This window comes from Echinococcus granulosus, assembly GCF_000524195.1.
Source record: "Echinococcus granulosus chromosome Unknown EG_S00080, whole genome shotgun sequence".
NCBI classification, from domain to species: Eukaryota; Metazoa; Platyhelminthes; class Cestoda; order Cyclophyllidea; family Taeniidae; genus Echinococcus; species Echinococcus granulosus.
The window spans coordinates 110,001-131,347 of record NW_020170460.1 but is presented as its reverse complement, the minus strand read 5'-3'; the positions used below and the strand labels follow the sequence as shown (position 1 = coordinate 131,347).

The following is a 21,347-nucleotide window of genomic DNA, read 5'->3' as shown; positions in this document are numbered from 1 at the left end:
GTAAAATTTGGTTTTCTCTTGTCATTTCACAGAGTTCGGAGAATTCGCTTGACTCTGTCACAATCCAGTTTGCCCATTACTGAATTTCCTGAGGATTCCTGTTTGCAGTCGGCACCTCTTTTTACTTTGAATGTCGAAATGAGATCGGATGAGGTATAGTCTGATTTATTTGGACCTTATCTGTCTACTGTCTGGCCTAAGATAGACAAGATATGTGTCCTCTAAGGGTACGCTGAAAAGTAGACGAAACCGATGAGGAAGTCGTTCGGTTTGAGGCCAAGAAGGGTCAGCAAAAATATAACAATAAACCAATATTTGTATCACCATTTTAACCCAAAATGTTTACAGGGAGTTAGTGACATTCTTCATACGGTTTCTAGAATGCATTCAACACTCCTCTCCGTGGATTTTAAACACCGGTCCTGGTGATTAAAGAGTGCGGCAATATTCTAATTATGGTAGTCCCTTTGGATCTTTACGCTGGTGGCGTTGAACCGTCTTGCACACATTTGAGCCTCTTGACATCAGCACACTTCAGTCCGCTTACAGTGAACCCATCTCCTCCTGCGCACTCCACAAATAGGAGTATCACATAGGTAGCAGTGATGCACAAATCAGTTTACAATAATTAAAATGCTTAATTTGTTGCTTAAGTGCGATATCTAAAAGCCACAGAAAGAAAAAACGGTATCCACTGTGGGGGGCTGAATCTGTGGAGAGACTCCCGGCAGGAGGGATGACAAAACGGCGTTGATACTTGACAGTTCTTCCAACCTTGAGTTCTGCTTAATAACCAACCACCTGGTGAGATCAGGTGGGGAATGAACTCACGGAGTCCATAAAACAAAAGCAACTTTAGTGGATCTGAAAGCAATTACCTGCGATGCCGATAATTTTAAACTGGATTCCCCCCTAGGTTGTGGTAATTTAGGAATGACCTCACCCTGTCAATAGACGTTGGCCATAGCACTTCTTTTATCAATCTAAAGGCTTTTGGCAAAGCCACTTGCAGGACTTATTAAGGCTTGAGTAAATAGTTAGGACCAAAATTTATCTACTTAAATAACTACTTAAGTAGTCGGTTCACAGGCTAACCAGGCAGATTGTCCTTGAACAAACTCTTGACGATAGTGTCGGAGGCGTGACCGCAGAGTTTGTCGGGGGAGCTGTCGTAAAACCACGGGCACTTTACCGCTCTGTAGAAACTGCATTTGAAAAGGAAAACATTCATACAAATATTAGCATCAAATTTTTGGTAGTAAAACCATCGAAAACTGCCATCTATGATCGTTCGCCTGGTTGTCCGGGCGTCTCTTTACACCTTGCAAGCTGTCGCTTTTGCTTATATTTTCGTCCGACTATTCGCCCACTTCAGACTCATCCAATTGGGTTCTACCCATTCTGCATCCATCTATCCGTCTCTCGTAGAGTTTTCATTCCTTCCTCCATTCGCCAAACTTCTTACTAAAGTACGAGGCGTATTTTCTAGCCATACCACCATCTTAAGACCCCATTCATACTTTTCTACGGGGTCACTTAGCAGCTGACTTAGCTCAAGATTAACAGCAATGACTCCCCAAATGACTGCCGGTTAATGGAAGAAAAACTTCCCGATTTACAATCCTGAACTCACATATCATGAGAACAGATACGACAGAGCATTTCACCGTTATACGCCTTGGTACAGCGTCTGCAAACTTCACGACGGCAGAGGCTGCAGGTCACGCGGGGATTGAGGAAGATTATGAATCGGCCTCTACATATGGTGCAGGCGTTAGCTGACCCTGGCAACGAAAGCGGTGCTTGACTGTCCTCCTGAAGTAGTCCGCTTCGAATTTTTCTTAAAGAACCATAAAAAAGAAACTTTGTAAGCCATTTTAACCCCCGATTACTCAAACTGCGTAGTGCCTTAATTCACTGGGGCTCTTGCATGATCAGCGTCGTTACTTAAATACCACTTAAGTAGCGTAAAGTGGACGAGGACTTTATCAAGTGTAAGCTAACTCTTTTAAAACTTATCCATTTTAGCCAAAAGCGTTTTCTAATTCCCGACAATTTTTTCCTCTTTGAGCTTAATGAACGTCGTAGTCTTTATGCCAATTAGATCACGGAAAATCAAAAAAGAAAACAAATTTCTAGAAAGATTTTTTAAGTCAATCAATTTTAATGCCGTTGTTTAAATAAAATTGGGGCAAAAATGAATCACTGATATAAGTTTTATTCTCTCATGCGAAACCCGTGAATTTTATAGCCTATAAAATAAGGCTTTTCTGCAGTTGGAATCGCAAATATTTTCAAGGGTGACACACCACCATCACACAATCTTTACTTCTTACCACAAATGGGAAACAGGCAGGGCCCATTTTACCAGCACTTTCCCATACCATTCGATAGCAGCTTCCATTAAAGTTTACCTTACCTGTTCATGCTCACCTCTAGACATAATATTTTCGGGGCACAAAGCTGATGCGTTGCCTACCTTTTTGCAATGCACGTAAAAAAGTTTTAAAAGGGGGATCCGTTTGACAGACCTCCCAGTTGGAGTGTTCGTTCAGTCTCTCATAGCAGGCTACTTGGCTCAACAGAGGTTGACGCCAATCGTCAAACTTAGCTTGCTGACGTGACGTGTAACGAAGTTGCAAGTAAACACGCCAAGTCAACTTCCACCTTCTCACCTCCTCCAAAATTCTGCAGTAGTGAAGGAAAGTAAATATCAGGCATTATGATTGTTCATTGCTTTAGCGATCCAACTCATGGAGAGTTGAATAAACCACTGCCCGTTAAAGAGTCAGGAAGGGATTCGTTGGGAAGAGATATTGAAAGGGAAGAGAAGGAAATTCCACTAGTTTGCTTTACCACACAAAAAAGAGCAACGGGCGCGGTGTTTTTTAACTTCTAGAGTGATCTTGGAATGTAACTTTTGCAGTTTGCCAATTTTCTGATTCATCACACGTGACACAGTTACTACTTGAGCACTTGACAAGGGTTAATGGTTCTGCCAGCTTGTAAAATGTGAAGTCAGCTTTTTTCGCCATGTCATTAAATGAATGTGCGAGCAAGTAAAGAGGGTCAAATCACGTTTTTTAACTTTTGTTTTCACTACTACCAGTGTTGAATGAGTAACGCTAGACGTGGACACGTGATGTGGATTTGATAATTCACTGAACAATTAAAAGTATGATGCATAGATAATAAATGGGAAGTAAAAAGATGATTGACAATTTTAGTAGCTGCTGTGCTGGCAGTGGAAAGGTGCATTGTAATTTTGAGAGGCAGCAGTGCCATCATTTTCCCTCCCTCCGAGTTGAGGCTAGTCACTGTTCGGCGATATGGACCTGTCAACAGACTCAAGCTTAAAACCTCTAAATGCAAGAAGTGAATGATTAATTGAGTCCAGGGATTTGTGCACCGTAATTTTTAACTATCTACTACACAACAAATCTAATGAAGTAAGCATTCAACAAATTTGTGGGTGGATCAACTCCCGTTATTCAAAGGCGGCAAAAAGAGTTTATTAGCGACGCTAATGAAACAAGTTATGATTATCATGTCTTCTTAAATGTTCGAGTGATAGAAAAAGTGCGATTTTAATGAAAGCTTGACCATAAGACGAAGCTTGGATACTGATTTAGTCGCTAGGTCATATGAGTGACACGTCAATCAATAAATCTATCACCTGTTGACCTCGTGACAAGCAGCTTGACTCTTATGGCTTGTGCATCCTTTGGAAAAGTGCCAGTACAAATTTTTTGCCTTCTGAAGCTGACAGGATGTATGATCCTATACCCACGAATCGAATTAGAAAGAACAGTAAAATGGTTATTTTAACTACGGATAAGAAAAAAGAGAAATTTTCACTCTTACTTCAGTCGATACTTCTCCATACACCGAATTTCTAAATCTCGCTTTACCACCGTGAGTATCGCTTCACGCTCCTCCTCGCTGAAGCGACCCAGATTGACATCTAGGGCGGGGTTTGCATTGGCGTCCAGAGGTGGCACTAGGCTGCCGTTTTGTTGTGGTCCTTTGTTCTTAGACTGCCCTCTTGCTGCTCGCATTGGCTGCGTCTTCGCCTTTTGACAAAAGAGGGAATAGGTAAATTCATGTGAAAGGGAGGATTTACGTGGTGACCCATCCACTGGATCAAGCGCCGTGACATCCAGCCAAGTGATAGGACAATCCCTCAACCCTGTTAGTCCTTGGTATCTTAAATGTATCTATCAGTCCTTTTTATGTAATTAATTAAAGTATTTACAACTAACTCCTTAAAATTGTGTCTGAGGTTCACAAAAAATTGTAAGTAGTGGTGAGGGTGTCTCAGCATATGCCGAAGTAGCCGAAGACTGCCTCAACTCATTAGGCCGAATTTTCTCCCACGGGCTGGGTTGATCTAAGGTGTGGTGAAACGCGCGTTTGGTAAACAAGTATCACCCCTACATCTTCGCTAGGAAGCAGAAAATAAACAGTTTTGTTTTCTTGATTTGATGAAGCAGTACACTCCTCTGGCAATTCATTTGTGCCTTTACAGTAGGGCGGGGCTGGGAAATGACAACCCGATGTGTAGTAAATGGCACGCCTAGGTCAGGCTATCAATCTACTGCGCGAGGTGAATTCTACGAGAGCGAATGAGACACACCATTCACGAGGACCAGGTTATGCAAAGGCTGAAAATCCAGCACTATTTGCTAAATAAGCGTAAAAGTGGTTTTGGTTACATTGTTGAAATAAGTAAATTTTGTCACTTGTGTCAAAATAAGGTCAAGTCTGCGTAAAAACAAAGCATTTTGCGAAAAGCGGGATAAGCGGTTAACTACGACCGGCTATACTGGTTAGCAGTGCCCTAAGACGAGTTTTGATTGAGCAGTGGTGGTTTTTGATTATGGAAATCTTCTAAGTAGTAATAATATCTTAGCACTTTTAGAAATTCCTTTCAGAATTTACTGTTACTAGGAAATAGTTGTTAAGTACCATGAGTGACTAGAGCAGTCGAAGCATGAAGAACTATTCACGTGTTTGGCAGAATAAAAATAACAAATTAGGATTAAAATATATAAATAAACAAACAAGGAAAATGCAAACCTCTACTAACTCAACGTCTCAGTTGAAGGCATGAGTAAAGTGGGGCTTGAGAGGCTCTTCTTTAAAGTGGCCTTGAAACCACACACACGCACAACCACTGCGCTAAGACCGCATCGCCAAGCCAACCAATTTCCGTGCACCCGCCAGCCACAAAGTCAGGGTTGGAGGTGGCACAAGTAAGCACACATGAGTGAGAAGAGCCGAGTGTTTTTTGGGTGATTGGATGTGGGAGCCAACATGTTAGAGGCTAACTAGCAGTGAAGAATTCAGGAAGGAGGTGACTGGCTAGGCATCCCCCTTGCAAATGTCATCGCCTTCTGTATAGACTCGTGCCAAAATCACCAAAAATAGGTTTGACTTAATAACAGCATTAAAAAACTACCCTTTTAACAAGTTGTTCGTAATAAAAATTATGCATTAGAGATGAATGTAATGAATGCAATTTTGAAAAATATGGGGGCGATTTTGCATCAGCCATGTTTGTGCATTATCACCTTATATGCCTAGCCGAAATTACAGTAATTGTTTAATTTCTACTAACACAATGAACTTCTCACAAAAATGCAAGTTAAATACGTTTTATTGGGAAAAATGAAGGTCGTAGCTATGGTAGCGGACTTCATTTTGGGCTTTCGGTGTCTATACAGAGAGATATTGATTTTCTCCTCTTGGGGAGGTGATCGATACGCTGTGTGAGTCAGAGGCGTAGGCATCGCTTGCTCATGCCATGGGGCTGACTGGATGCATGGACCTCAAGCTATAAGCAGCCTTTTTTGGTATACTTCTTTGTAAACAACATATTTCGCAGGTATTTATGTAGTTTAGTAGTCGCGACTGCCTACTTCGTCATTTTGTACTTTGATCGCCTGTTTACCTCTGTGTTTTGGTAGGCGGGTACCTAAGTCTCTGCGGTCTGTACTCCCTCTCACCAGTATGGAACCAGGGCCATGCCAATTGCCTATAAGCCGTACTACAGGTTAGAAATGCACTTTCTGTTGGAGTACTATGACTTCCTGTGGCCTCGAGGAAGACTTGGAACGGACCAGGACTCGGCAGGCTCATTTGTACATGTTTGGAATGCATGAAAGGACTTTATTAAAGATAAGTAAAGGGCACTATCAAGGTACAAACAGTGCCTACAACTGAGCACCAGGCCCATGCGGTGATGTTTCAAACGTTTTTTTTTTAAATCTACTTGTAACTCTGGCTAGAATGTGTGAACGTCGTGGGGTGGAAATGCGCAATGTTGATGCCTCTTGTATTTCGTTGTTTGTAGTGATGGCTGAAAGTGCGCATTCCCAAATCCATCACTCAAAGTATATGAAAAGCAGTCTCATGAATGAAGGCATCGCGAGTTCATCTGCGTTTATTCTGTCATCGAAGGGAGCAAATAAAAATTGCAACCATTGAATGCAATGGCATTTACCAGTACCTACGCATGCTTCCAAATGCTACAGGGAAAAGCATAAAGACGGTTTGGTTTAGCCTGTAGGCACAAGAAGTGAATGCAATTGACGGTTGCCCAAATTTGTTTTAAATCACTCGTTCAAGGGCAAGCTTTTTGCATACATAAATAACTACTTAAATAACAGGTAAGCATTTCTTGGGAAAGTGCAATTCTTAGGGAAAAATTGACCATTGTGTTTCAGATGCTTTGCTGTTTCAGTAATGAGGTCGATGTAATACTTTGATTATTTGTTTAACTCTTATTTTGGCTTCAAGGACACATGAGGCTTCGCATTATACTCCCGCCCAGCGGCATGAGCTATGAGCCTCCAAATTCAGCTCGTCCGTAAATCGGTTATATATATTCTGCCCAAATATTATGCTTTTCCTCGTCTTCAGGGGAGGCTCTTGGCAACTGCTTATGCTGAGGATGGGAGAATCTGTGAAGACGCCTAACTGAGGGATTGAAAATGGCGCCTACCTTCAGCAAATACCCTGGTTCCGTATTTTGTAGGGATACCATTAAAAATTGGAAGGACATCAGTCATAAACCATCTCAAAAATCCCACTACGGAGCTGTCTACGGTGTCTGTATAAAAATGCGAATTAGGTGAACTCGCAATACCTCTTCCACCTCCCTACTAGCTGGTTAGAACCCAGCTGGATATGTCTGGGCAACGCTGAGGTGAGGATAAGGTGGCAAGGAGGAATGGACGCAATATCTTATCTCCACAAATCTGTTGTTATGTGACACCTTTTTGTCTAGCGCTCTTACGAATAGCAATTGACCTGCTTAAGGGTCAGCACATTTTATCCTCCTGCTAAGCAGTTCTCAAGCAGGACGAAAGTGCAGATCTAGTAGAAATGCCAAGAGGGATCAGTGACGGGGTAGTCAGGTATCTTTGCAGGTGCAGGGGCGTTTGATGTGTGGGTGTTTTTATACAGCATCGTCCAAATACACTGCGCAACTGATCGATCCGTCTGCTGACTAAAAAAAAAAACAAAATGCATTATTTCTCATATTCGGAACATTCTACACCCAAAACAATAAAGGAAATTGCTTCAGACTCACATAATTCGTTTGCGATATGATTTGCACTAGATTTCTACCATAAATTGGTAGAGGCAGGCAGGAGATGTATGTGACGTTGGTGAGTAGTGCAGTAATGCATCTATTTTTGCTAAAACACGGTTCAGTGGTCAAACTGCTTATATTAAAAATTCTGCACCAGGAATTAAAGCTTCTGGCCATGAAGTACTGGCAAGAGGGAAATTGCATTTTTTGGATCGTAGAAATGGAATTTTTTGTTTTTCGCAAACCACTGCTGAGTGACGTAAAATTCTGGCGATGCCGGATGAATATAATGACAGAATAAAATAGAAAAATCGTGGAATACATAAGCCGTGACCTAACACTTTGTTTAAATGTGTATTAGGCTCAGCAGTCGGTAGCCTACGGAGCTTGTGCTTCTAACGTGCAGTCTGGCCTTAGGGACAATAAAGTGGTTTCCGTCCTTATATAACCATACTTATTCCGTATTTAAAAGAGAAATGCGCGAGAAATGCCAGTCTAGTGTGTGCGGCTGTGGGTGATGCACTTGCGGCCGTAAGAGCAACATTGTTGAAATCTTATTGCTTTCTAAAAAATCCGGTTTGATTACAACTTGGATATGAGAAGCCTATTGCTGCAGAACCTTGTTCTATCCTCCTAATTGCGGGAAAGATAGTTATTAATCAAATGGCAAAATTTAGCATATAGACGCTGGACATCTGCGTAGGGGCAAGTTTGATCCGGACAAAACATATCCGGAATTTAGAGGGGTGGGTACATTTATAAAAACTTTAAGCCTGGTGTTTCCTGTAACGACTGTGTGCCTATTTTATATGTAAGCAACGATAAATGACTTGATCGTAGCCATAGTAGCTCATTTTAGATAAAAACTGCATTATCAAATTATTCATTATTTTTCAGAGGTTGTTAAGCAGTAGCTGGATATATTCTGTGCATGATAGATGAAAGTGGCGCGAAATTAAAAGCAAATGCCAATCTTAACTATAAAGGCGGCGATCGCAACTATAGTGTTTAGTTTTAACAAGGTGAGCACACGGCGCCATTTTGCTGATAGGTGCTGGCTCCAGGTGCGTTCTGGAATCTTCTGGCGTCCCCTGGTTTTTCCTGCTGCCTCACGCTGCGCCACACTTTAGTACCACTTATTTCTAGGTTGATTTAGGTAGTATTTGCTTGGCATCGTGTTTGTTATCAAGGATTCTCGGAAGCTTTCAAAGTCTGGCTAAGCGTTTACTTGGTCAAAGTTGACCCATTTTACTACAGCCATTTTTGTCTCTGATTTTCGATTGTGGTCCTTGTAATTATGTTTGATGAGTGCCAACTTTTCTATCTTAGCATGATGCATTATGTTAGCTTACTTTAATAATTTCGATTTACCATTTTCTTTTTAATGACCTTTGCAGTTCTTTATAACATGAATTTTGCCGCCAAACTTTGTCAATGCAACGGACGTCTCTTTTCCGGGGTTACCAGTCTTCGCTTACAAACTCTAACTCTTCGTGAGTTCAGTTCAGGCAATTCGTTGCGAACTTCAATGCGCCATCGAATGGACCGTATTCGTCGTCAGGTAGAAAATCGCACTCCTTTCACCCGCACGGAGACAGTTTGTAAGTTAGAGCTGACCCTTTTTGTATGCCGATTTTGCTAGGTCTTGATCTTATATAAGTTGTTCATCTCTACTCTTCCGTAGTTACCTCGTTCATAGCATTACCTAAGTTCATGATCATTATTATAAAGGTGAATCTTTGGAAATGTTTGCTACGTCATGTGATGTGAAGAAAGATCATTTTTCGGCGTCACTTTTACCTGTGTTGATTCTAGTCTATCCAGCCCCTGTCAATTACCTGATGTGTTTGAAGTGCACCCACTTTATTTTTGTCAATTTGTTGTCCTCTCAAAAATCGTCAGCCGCTTCCGCATCCATAAGTTAACGAATACTTTTCGTGTATTTAGCCTTGACCCTGGGTCTTTCTTTGCAGCCCTGGATGGTAACCGCGCGATAATTCTGGGCGGTGCGGCACTGGGTCTGGGCGGTCTCTGCCTCTACGGGATTTACGGAGCGAATGCGGGAGCCGACAGCCTCTCGGTGCTGGATAGAGCAGCGGTTTGGCCGGACTATGTGCGTCAGCGTATCCACTCTACCTACGCTTACCTGGCGGGCGGAGCGGCTGTTGCCGCCGCCTCCGCTACTGCTCTCGCCCGCTCGCCCGCCTTTGTCCGCGCTATGGCCGGTGGTGGCATCCTCGCCCCACTGGCAATGCTGGCTGCAAGCATCGGTGCCGGTGTTGTTTGTCAGGTTTGTGGTGCCTTTTTCTTTGATTTCCTTGGCTTTGGCGTCTGGTTACGTTGTTATCTTAATATTCATTTCTTATTAAAGAATCTTAACCTTTTAATCCAGGAAGTGGTCATTTTTCCTGGTTACTGCGTTGCATTCCGAATGGTTTTTCATTTTATATTTCATTTACTCCCATTTTTTTGCCTATCACATTATATTAGGTTAGTGGCTGCGAACTCTCTTGTCTGAAACTGGAACTTCATATTATTATTCAAGTTTCTTTTAGTTGAACAATAGTGAGGTATGCCAGTTTTTGGATCCTAGTTCAGGACTTTTTTTTATTCAAAATATTGCCGAATTTGCATCGTGGAGGAGCTGGGTGCATGACCGAATCAAATGAACAGTCGCGTGGCATGATTTAAGTTGTTTTAATAGATTATGACAATTAAATGTTTGGCGGCTTAATAATTACACTAATTCAAACATACGTACATGTGCCATACTAGTGTGATGCCAAAAGATCTTGGTGATTCGTTGCAGCAATATTCTAAGTAGCTCCTTTTTACGAACAAATTCCCCCATTCTATCACGACTATGCTAAACTCGAGATTGAGGGATGCTGCTAGGGTCAGTGGGATTTCGATGGTTCTTCTGTGGGTTTTCCATTGGTAACCACTGCCACATTTAAAGCAGACCGTAAATCGACTTCCGTGAGTGGTATCGCACTTGTATGTAAGTTATATGATAGCTGAATTACTGTCTTACGGAAGGTCAGAGGGACAAATAGCTTTACATTTCACCAATGATGTATTTTTGCCCGACATGAGGGCTTTAATGTCACATAATACCATGTAAGGAAAGAAGGCGCTTCTGCTACCCTTATAGATGGTGCCTTACCCCGCAGACGGCAGCAAGTTCAACGTAAAGCATTTGGCATGGCTGCTTTACGCGGTAAGCATGGGTGGTGTTGTCGCCCCCATCTGTCTGCTCGGCGGGCCTATCTTGACTCGTGCCGCAGTCTACACCGGTGGCATCGTCGGTGGTCTTTCTGTTGTTGCCATCTCCGCGCCATCCGATCGCTTTCTGCGCTGGGGCGGACCTCTCGCAATCGGTCTCGGGGTAGTTTTTGTCTCCTCCCTCGGTGAGATATTTCCTCTCCCTTCTAATGTGCTGTTACGTGTCTGCTTTAGCGTTTCTCTCATTTCTCGTCAATCAGTTTTTTTGTTCACACTGCTTCTCTTCGCTCAGGAGAATGTGTACCCTTCTTCCCATTTTTTAATCCTCTGCTAAATCGAGAATCCGCCGCATGGAAATTCATTTCATGTACTGGAAGCTCTCGCTGGAAGACATTTTCGACTTGTTTTTCATTAAAATTCTCCAAATAATCAATTATGTAAGACTTTTACCTGTGGTGCCTATCGTATGGTGGTCAATCTGTCCGCCTAAACCCAAGCCGTTGAATTATTAGAGAAGTCTATTCCACCGCTAGCATCATTGTAACAATTGAGTTGCACAAATCATGCACAACGGTTGAGAGATTGATAGCACAACCCACATGAGTATGATCCCGTGTCATTGTCGGGGAAGGCCCGCTCAGTCAAGGGAAGTATTGCGCCATAATCCACTGGTGGCCCTTTTTGATAAGCCTGCATTTAAATTATTTCATTTTTAACCGAGTACTTGTAGCTTTTATTGTCGGATTTCATAGGCGCACCAATGCCCATGGGCACGAATATCATAATCGGTCTTAAATATTCAGGGCATTTTTTTAATGCTCTCTGGTACATGTTCAAATAATAGGCGGGTTCTTGTCACGCCTACTTTTATAAATGGCAATCCGATATTCAAAGAGCGAATGGCGGAATGTCTCTAAGACAATGCTCCGCTATTATTCAGTTGGATAAATGTTTTTGAATGTTCCTCGGTTGTCTCTCAACTACTCTTTGAATAGCCTCGTGATTTTATTAGCCTTCGTCCTCTTTAAATGTCACTCTGAAATGGTAAGGTGAAGAAAGTGAGAGGGATTAATGGTGTTTACCTTATAGGCAGCATGTTCTTATCACCTATGGGTCGACTGGGCGCGGGCCTCTACAGCATCAGTCTTTACGGCGGTCTGATCCTCTTCTCCTGCTTCCTCCTCTACGATACTCAAATGGTTGTCCACCGCGCCGAACAGCATCCACCACCACCCTCTCGTTCCCTCTATTCTGCTGGGCCCGCCTTCCCCATGGTCGTTCGGTCCTTTGACCCCATTAACAAGTGAGTTTGGGCGTATTGTGACTAGCCATCCCCCTTCTTCTTTACTTTGATTTTGCTACCATCATCTTTGTTCTCATTTATGATCGAAATTGAGATAGTTGCCAAATGACTGACCGATGGATTTTAGCGGGATTGCTTACTGTTTACTTGAACAAAGCACGTCGTTTTCAGAACTGAAAATTGACAAGGTAGGTAGGATGTGAAAAGAGTACCCTTTAATAACTTAAATTTATTGCCTTGAAGTGGACTTAATTGTTCATTTAGAACTAGATAGTGGTCTTAACAACGTCTTATTTATTAATAGGTCTCACACCAAAATAATTTACTTTGTTGTCGCATTGGGTCAAATCAATGTCACCACGTGACATGCGAGTCATTTACAGTATGCATGCACCCACGGCGCAAGGATAACGAGTCACATGCTGGCTTTAGCAAGTTGGAAAAGTCGTCTCCATTTGCTAAGGTAAAAAGGGTTAACTAAAGGATAATTTTGGAATAGATAGTTTTACGGAGTCAATTTCGACCCAAATGGATGGTCGGAGTCATTAAATTACATGAACTTGTCGTTTTAAAAGGCATACCATGGGTTGCACTAATTGACCCTCTTGTTATTCTGTTTTCAGTTCCATTAAGATCCTCCTGGATACCCTCAACATTTTCGTACGGATGGTTGCCATTTTCGCTGGCGGTGGTCAGCGGAGAAAGTGAAGAGGAGCGGGGGACAATACCCCCACCTACAGCTATTGTGAACTCTCCGCAATTACTCAGACCCTTTTTCGAAGCTAACTTTTTCCACCGCAGGGAGCTTTCGCTTCTTGCTCTTTACGACACGGTGGAGGCCATTTCGACCACAGCTGTACCCGTCACTCGTATTGTCATTCGCTTAATAAATTCGCCATATAGGAATGACTTTCCTGCTATGATTAAGTCTGCCTTGGCAACCTGTACCACAGTACTCCTCCCCCGGGGTATTGTGTCTGCTAGAACGAAGCTCGGTGGAGTTTTGCATTAGGCGGTGAAATACATGAGGCGCACAGGAGGACCTATAAGTGTGGTAGTGCATTGTTTTGTATTGAAGATTTGGGAGGAGTTTTGAGTAGAGTAATGGAATGATAGGTGGTGATGGGAGAGCTCTGACTGTACCATCGTCGTCACAGCGTGGACGTTAAAGGGATTGGAAAGTGCCAGGTCTAGGCCCTAAGGGCTTGATCAGTGCAAAGTAGCAACCTCAGTACGGAAGATTTAAACCGCAACCTTCAGGATGTCCAACCTCCGAGTATGATTAAAAAAGGTAGGGGGATGCCACCACTGCAATAAGACTACCTTACTGAGCGGTGTGTGCTCACATGCAGTCACACAACTGCGCACAGGGATCGCAAGCAAGGTAATCGACACCCTGGTCCGATGCTAAGAGTGAAGTCATATGACACCCTCAGAAAGGCCTCATTGAAACGCATGGCGGCCTCAGATAGTACACGACTCCGAGGACTCTCACTAGTCGTCAAACTTGGTGATCGAAATCAACCCCATCCACTAGGACATATTCGGAACCTGATAGGATCGGTGAAAATTGAGGACTCCCTTCTTTGATAGAGCAATTAAATTTTGCCCTCCTTGCTTCCAAACAAGGGAGCTACCTTGTCTTCTAAACATCACGACAGCATCCTGGAAGGGATGACGAAAATGGTCTCTAGCGCTCACGATTGCTTATTCGCCTCTACAGTGCATCGAGTGTCGCCATTTGTTTCACTAACTTATGCATGTCAATGGCCTCCTTGCCACCCTTAAATTCCGGCACACACGGATGGATGCAATACAGGCACAAATAAATACATTAACGTACTTGAGATCACGTCGCGTCACCAAATTATTGTGATTCGGCAAACTGCTTAATACGGAGTTCTGGAGGCCTAGGCTTGACAACACCAGTTCTAAAATTGTTTGTCTCAAGTGCAGGAAAAATAAATCACGCTTGACTTCGAAGGCAATGAGTGTGGAAAATTTGAACGTATCCAAGTCAGTAGATGAACGTAATTGTTGCGTAAATAGTAATCGAAATGAACCTACGAAAAATGGTAAGAACATTTAGATATTCGGGGCATAAAGAAAAATCACAAAAATGGTGTCAACCCCACTCAGAAAAAAAATTAGTAAGACAAGCCTCAAGAGTGAAGACTATCCAAAAGTACTGCAACTGGTTCCTTATTTGGCTCTTCTTCTCTGGCCTTCAAACCCCTCGAACAGGCTAGTTCGGCAAAGGAATGTTCATTTGCAGGAGGTAGTAGGAAAGAGCACAGCTTCAGGAGAATCTGTGTTCTGAAATCTCTTCTGCATCGAGAAATTTTGAAGAGCCCTTTGATATCAAAACCTTGATCATCCACGTTTCTAGCCTAAAAGGCAATTGTAACGGCATAAGCATTGCAGTGTTTGCAAGCGATTTGTTTTGTAAATGCAAAATGGGAGTAGTCCAGATGACACAAATAACACGTGCAATAATTTTTGAACAAAGTCGACCATTTAACTAATCTGCTGTTGAAAACATGGTCCTTATTTCTGGCCATTTATCGACATAGAAAATCAAATGTTTGTTTACTAAATCACAAATAAGTGCAACAGTGCTCATCTTGTTAAATTCGCATAACAGTGAAGTTTATAAATCAGATATTAAAATTTGTGAAACACTAAACCAATAAGGTTTATGCAACTTCGTGCCTGTTTATAACAAGACTTGACTCGGGTAGTCATTTCAGTGTTGGTAACGTCTTCATTTTTAACCAACTTGCCTTATTACATCAGCTATTTATTTGAAATTTCAGGAATTGTTTTGATATTTATTAGGACACTGGATCGCTGGCTTTTTATGTGACATTTATCCGTGATAATGGTTCGCTTGTTTGATGTCAACCAAAGTATTTAATATAGGGAACAGATGTCACGTCGATCCAATTCAAAAATGCGTTAAACGTACTACGCAGTTGTATAATCTGCTCATTTTAATACGCATTTGCTGCTTAAAAACCTCGTAAACTTTTTAAGTTATTCCCTGCCCCACCGCTTAGAATTTTAACCACATTTAAATATGACTCACTTTCGTCCCTTCCAGACCTTATCGAAATGCTTGTTCGGCTAGTTAATGCTGTGTTGCAGCGTTTTCTTGGTCAGTACGTGGAAAACCTCGACACCGAGCGCCTTTCTTACAGCCTCGGTTACTCTGGCAACGTAGCTCTGACTGATCTTCATCTCAAAGCCGATGCTTTCAGTCGCATTTTGGGTCTTCCACTCCGTTTGAAGTCTGGCCTCATCGCGCGTGTCCAACTGAGCATCCCTTTAACCCAGTTGAGATCACAACCCTGGTGCATCACTATCGAGGATGCTGAACTCGTTATTTACCCGAGTAACAACGATGACATTGACACTAATTCTGCTCCCTCCGACGCCACCATCACTTCCACCGGTGCCAATACGGACGTTAGTATTATTGAAGAATCCCGAAAAGCTTACCTGGACCGCCTGGAATCCCGTTGGTGGCAGGTGGTACGAGAGGGCGGCCTCGTGGATGCTGTCGCCACCACCTCCCCCACCGACTCCTCCTGGTGGTCTTACGGTGTTTCCCTCATTTATGGCATCGTCAGCAACCTCCATGTCGAAATCCGCAACGTTCACTTTTCCTTCATTGACGAGAATGGCCTGATAGGGGAACACTTTACTTGGGGTATTCGTCTTGAGCGGATGACCGTTCAGGCCACCGATGAGAGCTGGGTATGTATCTTCGTTAAAGTTTTGATAGCCTTCTTCCCTAGAATCCTACAGGGCGTTCTTCAAATCAGCAAATCGAGTTCAAATCCATCGACATTGTTGGGTTCTCCGTTTACTACGTGGAAGAAGGAAAGATAAAACAACACTACCTCATTCCACCCAGCCAATTTTCGGTGCATCTGTTGCGTCGGACGACACCTGAACTTTTGACTAGCGAGTCCACACCTCGTATCGAGATGGAAGCTAAGTTGACCTCCTTGGACGTGGATGTCTCACAAGGCGTACTCGCCTACTCACATCGGTTGATGGATTTCTTTAAACGACAGTCGACACCTCCGCATCGTCCGCTTGCGCGGCCTCTAAAACAGTAGGTGCCTTTCCTCTACTTAGGCGTCTAATCTGTGTTTCGTTCTGCTTCCTTTTCTAGACCTGCCGCGTGGTGGAGATACGCTGTTGGCGAGGTAGTGCCCACTTTGCGACACCACCATCGGGGATGTCGATCGGCGGATTTGATGCTTCAGCAGTTGGCGGAAGCTGCAGCTCTCACAAATCGATACGTGCGTGCGTATGAGACGCACCTGCTGCGGGGACTTGGTCTTGACGGTGATGATGATTTTGAAGAAATTGCGAACCATGAAGCCCTTGAGGAGACTATGTCTCTTGATCGCGTAATCCTTCTGCGACAGGTTGCCATGCGACGCGCAGCAAGGGTACTAAGGCAACAGAAACCCCTGGTGGTTAGTTCGACCGCTGTCGTTAATATTTGTGTTCTAGGGTGATATTAGTAGCAGCATAGGGTGTTGTGATATGATCATTCCTTTTTACTATTGCTAGAAAGAACTGAGCGCATTTAGAATGTTAGAATTTATAGGATCTGACGGCTAGCCCATAGGACGATAGGTCATTTCACTAGCTGTTTTTGAAGACAACAGAAACTGCTTGGGTTCCGCTGGTAATATACTTGACAGTGTGATATTTTGCGGTTTCACAGGTGAAACGACACCTTGGCTCTTTTTGCGTAAATTTTATGACGCTTGAAAATGAAAGTATGCTTTCTATGGAATTGTGCTGATGACACATCTTTGCAATACCTAAAAAATTGAGAGGCTTTGAGTTATGGAGGATGGCTTAGTAACGGAAAAATTCACGGATCTGATCTCTTTACTAGAACATATATGGAACAGTTTAATTTTTTTTTGGGTCGAATCACGAAGCACTATAGCCATATCATTTAAGTTGAAATTGCAATAGTTTTATGGAAGACAGAAGAATAATATAGTAATTGACTAAAATCAGTTAATGTATCCCTCATTGTCTCATTTTATTTCCTGCAACAAACCACAACTAGTCTCTTATGGTCTCGATATTTCAGTGATTAGCGATATAAATTCAGCCTTTACTCGGTCCTTATGCAACAATCTTTATTGAACCACTAATGGTATCCCTAGGTTGTGTTTTATTTCCTCAACCTCTTATTCACTTAGATCGTGCTTGACAGAATGGTCACCTGATTTTTTCGACAAGGCGAAGATCTCTGTTGGCTAAATTTTTAACGAAACTAGATTCTTCCTCTTGGCTATTTTTGCACGCTTTTAAGACCAAAGCCTCTGGTAAAACCCGTAATTTACCTACACATTATTTAAGTAAAACTCAAGTCGATATCCGGTGTCTATCTACTACTGGTCTAAGTACATAATGTGTCTGCCCTTTCTATTCTATTTGTGACGTTAAAAGTACCACCCAGTTGTACTCACACAGTCTTATTTTGCCACCCATTATTGCTAGTTTGATTTTGATTGCCAAAATGTTATAGGCTAAAGACAAACTGCTCCCTTTCCTCCATTCTTCTAAGATGCTTCACTCAGGGCCGCAGAATTACTTAAATCGCCTACTCTATGCTCTTGTGTTCTATTGTTTGTAAAAACTTTATATACTTTGAGGCCATAATTTTAAGGGAGTAAAGTCTCGAGAGATGAGACCTGGAAGACAATCGTCCTTGGAGGAGTTCTGTGATGTTTCTTGCCTCATTTTCTAGAATCCAATTCACTTCCCCTAGTGTGAACGGTATACGTCGCCGAATACTTTTCCTCTTCTAATTAATCTGAAGCGATTATTTTCGGATTAAAAAGCTTTCCCACTGTATCGCGAGTAAGAAGACCTAGGGTAGTAATTATTTCAGATCATAATATAAGACTAGTAACTCGTCTGCACCATTAGCAACTGACGAAAGCTCCAAAATGTTTGGAAGACCGAGATTCGTCACCCGGGACGTATAAAGTCTGCTTTATCTACCAAGCAACAAGAAATTTTTCATTTCAACCTCTCTCTGCAGTTGCTTGTAGTGGTTGTTTCATGGAGATCAATCTAGATGGTTGTTTCATTACTGGCAACGTTGCAACTTGGTTGTTATCACAGACTGACCGGTCACTTCATGGATAACGTCAATGCAGCGCTGGAGCTTGAGGCCGGATTTGTTTCATTGCTGTTTTGATCTCGTCACCCTTTTCTAAAAATTGATTCACCAAGACAACTTCACTTCTGACTGATACAATGCAAAACTTTTAACGACAAGACCACGCCGGTCTATTTCAGGTGATGCAATGTGCTGTAATAGTAACACCAAAGGCTCACTAGTTTGCCTTATTAGGGTTTCTCCATTGCAGATCCCTCAGTTTTGTTTGTCAATTGTGAAATGAAGTGCTTTGAACCGCTAGCATTTTGTGTGTGGACTCTGTTTTTTTTGCTTAATTTGGCTTGTCTATTCACCTCGTTGGATGTTTTTCGTTCGAAAAGAATCCGTCGAATTGATCTTAGATTTCGATTTCATTTCCTCCATTCAGTCTGTTCATTTCAGAACTAGAGGGTGGCTCTAACTACCGGTATTTTGTTCTCAGATTGTTTCATCACTTATTCTAACTTAGCTATTGTATTAAATGTCTGGGAAAGGTAATCCGCCTTGGCCCCATCAGACGTTAGTATGTGGCGGTGCTAAACTATTTTCCGTCTTGCTACAAAGAACGGAGGCTTCCCCTCCCCTCATGCATTAATTATAACACATTTAGCATTTCTGCGGTACCGATTTGTACCAAATAATCTACTGTAGTTGCGGTGGTAATGACTGACACTGATTAGGCTCCAAAATTGAACCGCTTCTTCAGAATAACATTTTCCGTCTCTCCGTTTCTTAAATAAAGCATCGAGTTTAACCATTGGCGTCCTCATACATCACGTACTTCATTGATGTAGCCAATTTCTTCTGCAACTCGACTGAAGGGAATTATGATGTATCAGTAAGGTAATCGACTTCCTCTTTGAAGTAGACTTATTCATTCCGAATGATTTGATTACTTTGTATTAACAACACTAGGATCGAAGCAATCTACAAAGTATCATTCCATTGTTATGAAATTACCTATGCCGTTTGTTCTCTATGAAATTAAGTCTTTTTAGCTGGTTTCATGCCACAATTGTATTCACTCATTGAAATAATTAATCTAGTACCACTTTTTTTTCATAGAAGAGGTCGAAAAATCCTCCTGTGGCAAATAACCAGCGCTTCCAGTCCTGGTGGCCAAGCTTCCTCACCTCGACTACTGCCTCAGGTACCACCGCCACCGATGAGAGGGCGACGGCGGAGGCCCAGACAGCGGTGGCTGGGGAGGGAGAAGACGAGGCACCGCGCCCATGGCGTCTCTGGTGGTGGTTCTCTACCGCCCCTCCTCACCCTTCTCAACAGATTGCTTCGAATGCGAAGGCGAAGGTGACCACCACTGCCGCCTCGGCTGAAGCTGCACTGATGCTGCTCAATGAGCTAGTTGCTGCGCACGATGTCGGTCAGGTGCTGACTCGCGACCGCCTGTTCTGTCGCCTTACCTGCCGTGTCGATCGTTTCCGACTGGGGTTGCAGGAGAGGGATGATCAAGTGGGGCAGACGTCTTCTTGATTTTTTTGTTTTTACTTCACGTTCCTATCTTATTATTAATTCTATAGAAGGGTCTTTAATGCCATATGTTTCCTCCTTCTCTGAATCTGTTTAAATGTTTTTTGCTGTCAAATTCTCTCGAAGATAGTTATTTTGTTATGCCGCAGTATTTTGTTCTTCCCGGATAGCTGTTGAAAGTCTGAAGAGGTTTTGATCTCCCGATTCTTTCGAATTGAGAAATCCCAATCTGTTTTTTGTAGGTGACCCAGACATTGTAACCGTCTAAGCAAATAGGCCATATCGATGGTTTCTTCTCTTGGCTTATTCATAACACTATCGAAGGATTGTTGATTGCGTTCTTTTCGTCCAAATCGTTCCACAACCGTCCACTGCTGATAGTCTTTTTTGCATCGTAGTGGAGTGTCACTGTAATGGTACGATTTTTAATATCCCACTTTACTTTCATTCTCCTTTTTTTTGGTTAAAAACCTAACGATCGTAATGTCTCAATCACATACATCCGTTTGAAGGAAATGACTATTTTTCGCAGCAGGATTTGATCATGAAGACTTGTTTTTTTACCTAAGGTTTAAAGATGACTCGACGAATTAAATGTTGTGCCTCTGTTTTAAATCGCTTTTACACGGCTGGATTAGTAAGGTACGGAAAACCTTGCCTCTGCTTAACAGTGCGTAATTTGAGATGGATGGATGCGTATATCGCTAAAACTGGCCTTTAACTTCTTGATGTTGTTCTCCGCCTTGACCTTAGATCCATATGGTGATTGGCCCATTGGTGATGACGACGGCGTCGACAAAGATCGCCTTTCGAGGGATTTCTTGATCACCATACCAATACATTGACTGGCTACTGTCCCTCAGAATTTTCATCATTTTACAAGAAGTTATCAAAAAGATGATCCTAATCACGCGGGGTTTTAGATGGATGGGTCGGTCGTTTTTCTGCAACTGCTGCTCAGCTCAGCACAACCCTTCATCTTGGTCTCTAAACCAAGCCTATCAGAAAATTTGTCATTCAGGTAATCGGTTAACCTACTGCGTATGGGTTCTGTACTCATTCTTGGGAAATTCAGTCATCCGCGGTAAAAAACCACATTTCGTGACGCTTCCATGTGATGTTTGGTTGGGAATTTTTGAAGATAGAAACCAACCTTTGTTTCTCTTACATGCATAGTTTCGGATGTAACCACTCTTATCACAATTGGTTTCAGCTCACACCTACATTGGTTCGTGATTTGTTCAAAGATTTGAAATCGTCCTTCAGAAGGGAGTTACTCACTTACATTATCAATTTTTGCCATGCGTCCTGTGCGTTGATTGGCTCATCTTGTCTTCGCCTCAATACAATACTTTGTTAAGTATTATTTTAAGCTGCTGGATTAATTTTCCCATGCAATTCAAACGTGAAAATAACATAAATTACTCGTTAAGCCATCCACGGCTTTGAAAACGTGACTGGTAGCCTAATTTGCTTAAACCATGTTGGTGTCTCAGGTGATTTGTCCACCACTTTCAATGCTG

The 21,347-nt window shown here is 42.5% G+C and overlaps 3 protein-coding genes across 3 annotated transcripts in view; 2 read left to right on the top strand and 1 right to left on the bottom strand. All coding sequences in view use genetic code 11, as the record gives it.

Annotated features, from left to right (window-relative positions):
- The window catches only part of EGR_07535 (Feline leukemia virus subgroup C receptor-related protein), a gene marked incomplete at both ends in the record, with an annotated part of 30,235 nt that extends 24,443 nt beyond the window's left edge, over positions 1–5,792 (bottom strand). The window contains 4 exons of the mRNA XM_024496784.1: positions 1,096–1,205; positions 1,634–1,840; positions 3,865–4,073; positions 5,637–5,792. Coding sequence (XP_024348789.1) covers positions 1,096–1,205; positions 1,634–1,840; positions 3,865–4,073; positions 5,637–5,792 — 682 coding nt within the window. The remainder of the gene's footprint in view (positions 1–1,095; positions 1,206–1,633; positions 1,841–3,864; positions 4,074–5,636) is intronic.
- Positions 5,793–8,984: 3,192 nt separating this feature from the next.
- On the top strand, positions 8,985–12,836 carry EGR_07534 (Growth hormone-inducible transmembrane protein; the record flags this gene model as incomplete). The annotated part of the gene is made up of 5 exons (XM_024496783.1): positions 8,985–9,201; positions 9,574–9,890; positions 10,755–11,010; positions 11,915–12,128; positions 12,752–12,836. The coding sequence occupies 5 exons, from the start codon at positions 8,985–8,987 to the stop codon at positions 12,834–12,836; spliced, it is 1,089 nt and encodes a 362-aa protein (XP_024348788.1).
- Positions 12,837–15,242: 2,406 nt separating this feature from the next.
- Positions 15,243–21,347, top strand: part of EGR_07533 (Vacuolar protein sorting-associated protein) — a gene marked incomplete at both ends in the record, with an annotated part of 47,415 nt that continues 41,310 nt past the window's right edge. Inside the window, 4 exons of the mRNA XM_024496782.1 lie at positions 15,243–15,887; positions 15,929–16,251; positions 16,312–16,621; positions 19,402–19,806. Coding sequence (XP_024348787.1) covers positions 15,243–15,887; positions 15,929–16,251; positions 16,312–16,621; positions 19,402–19,806 — 1,683 coding nt within the window. The remainder of the gene's footprint in view (positions 15,888–15,928; positions 16,252–16,311; positions 16,622–19,401; positions 19,807–21,347) is intronic.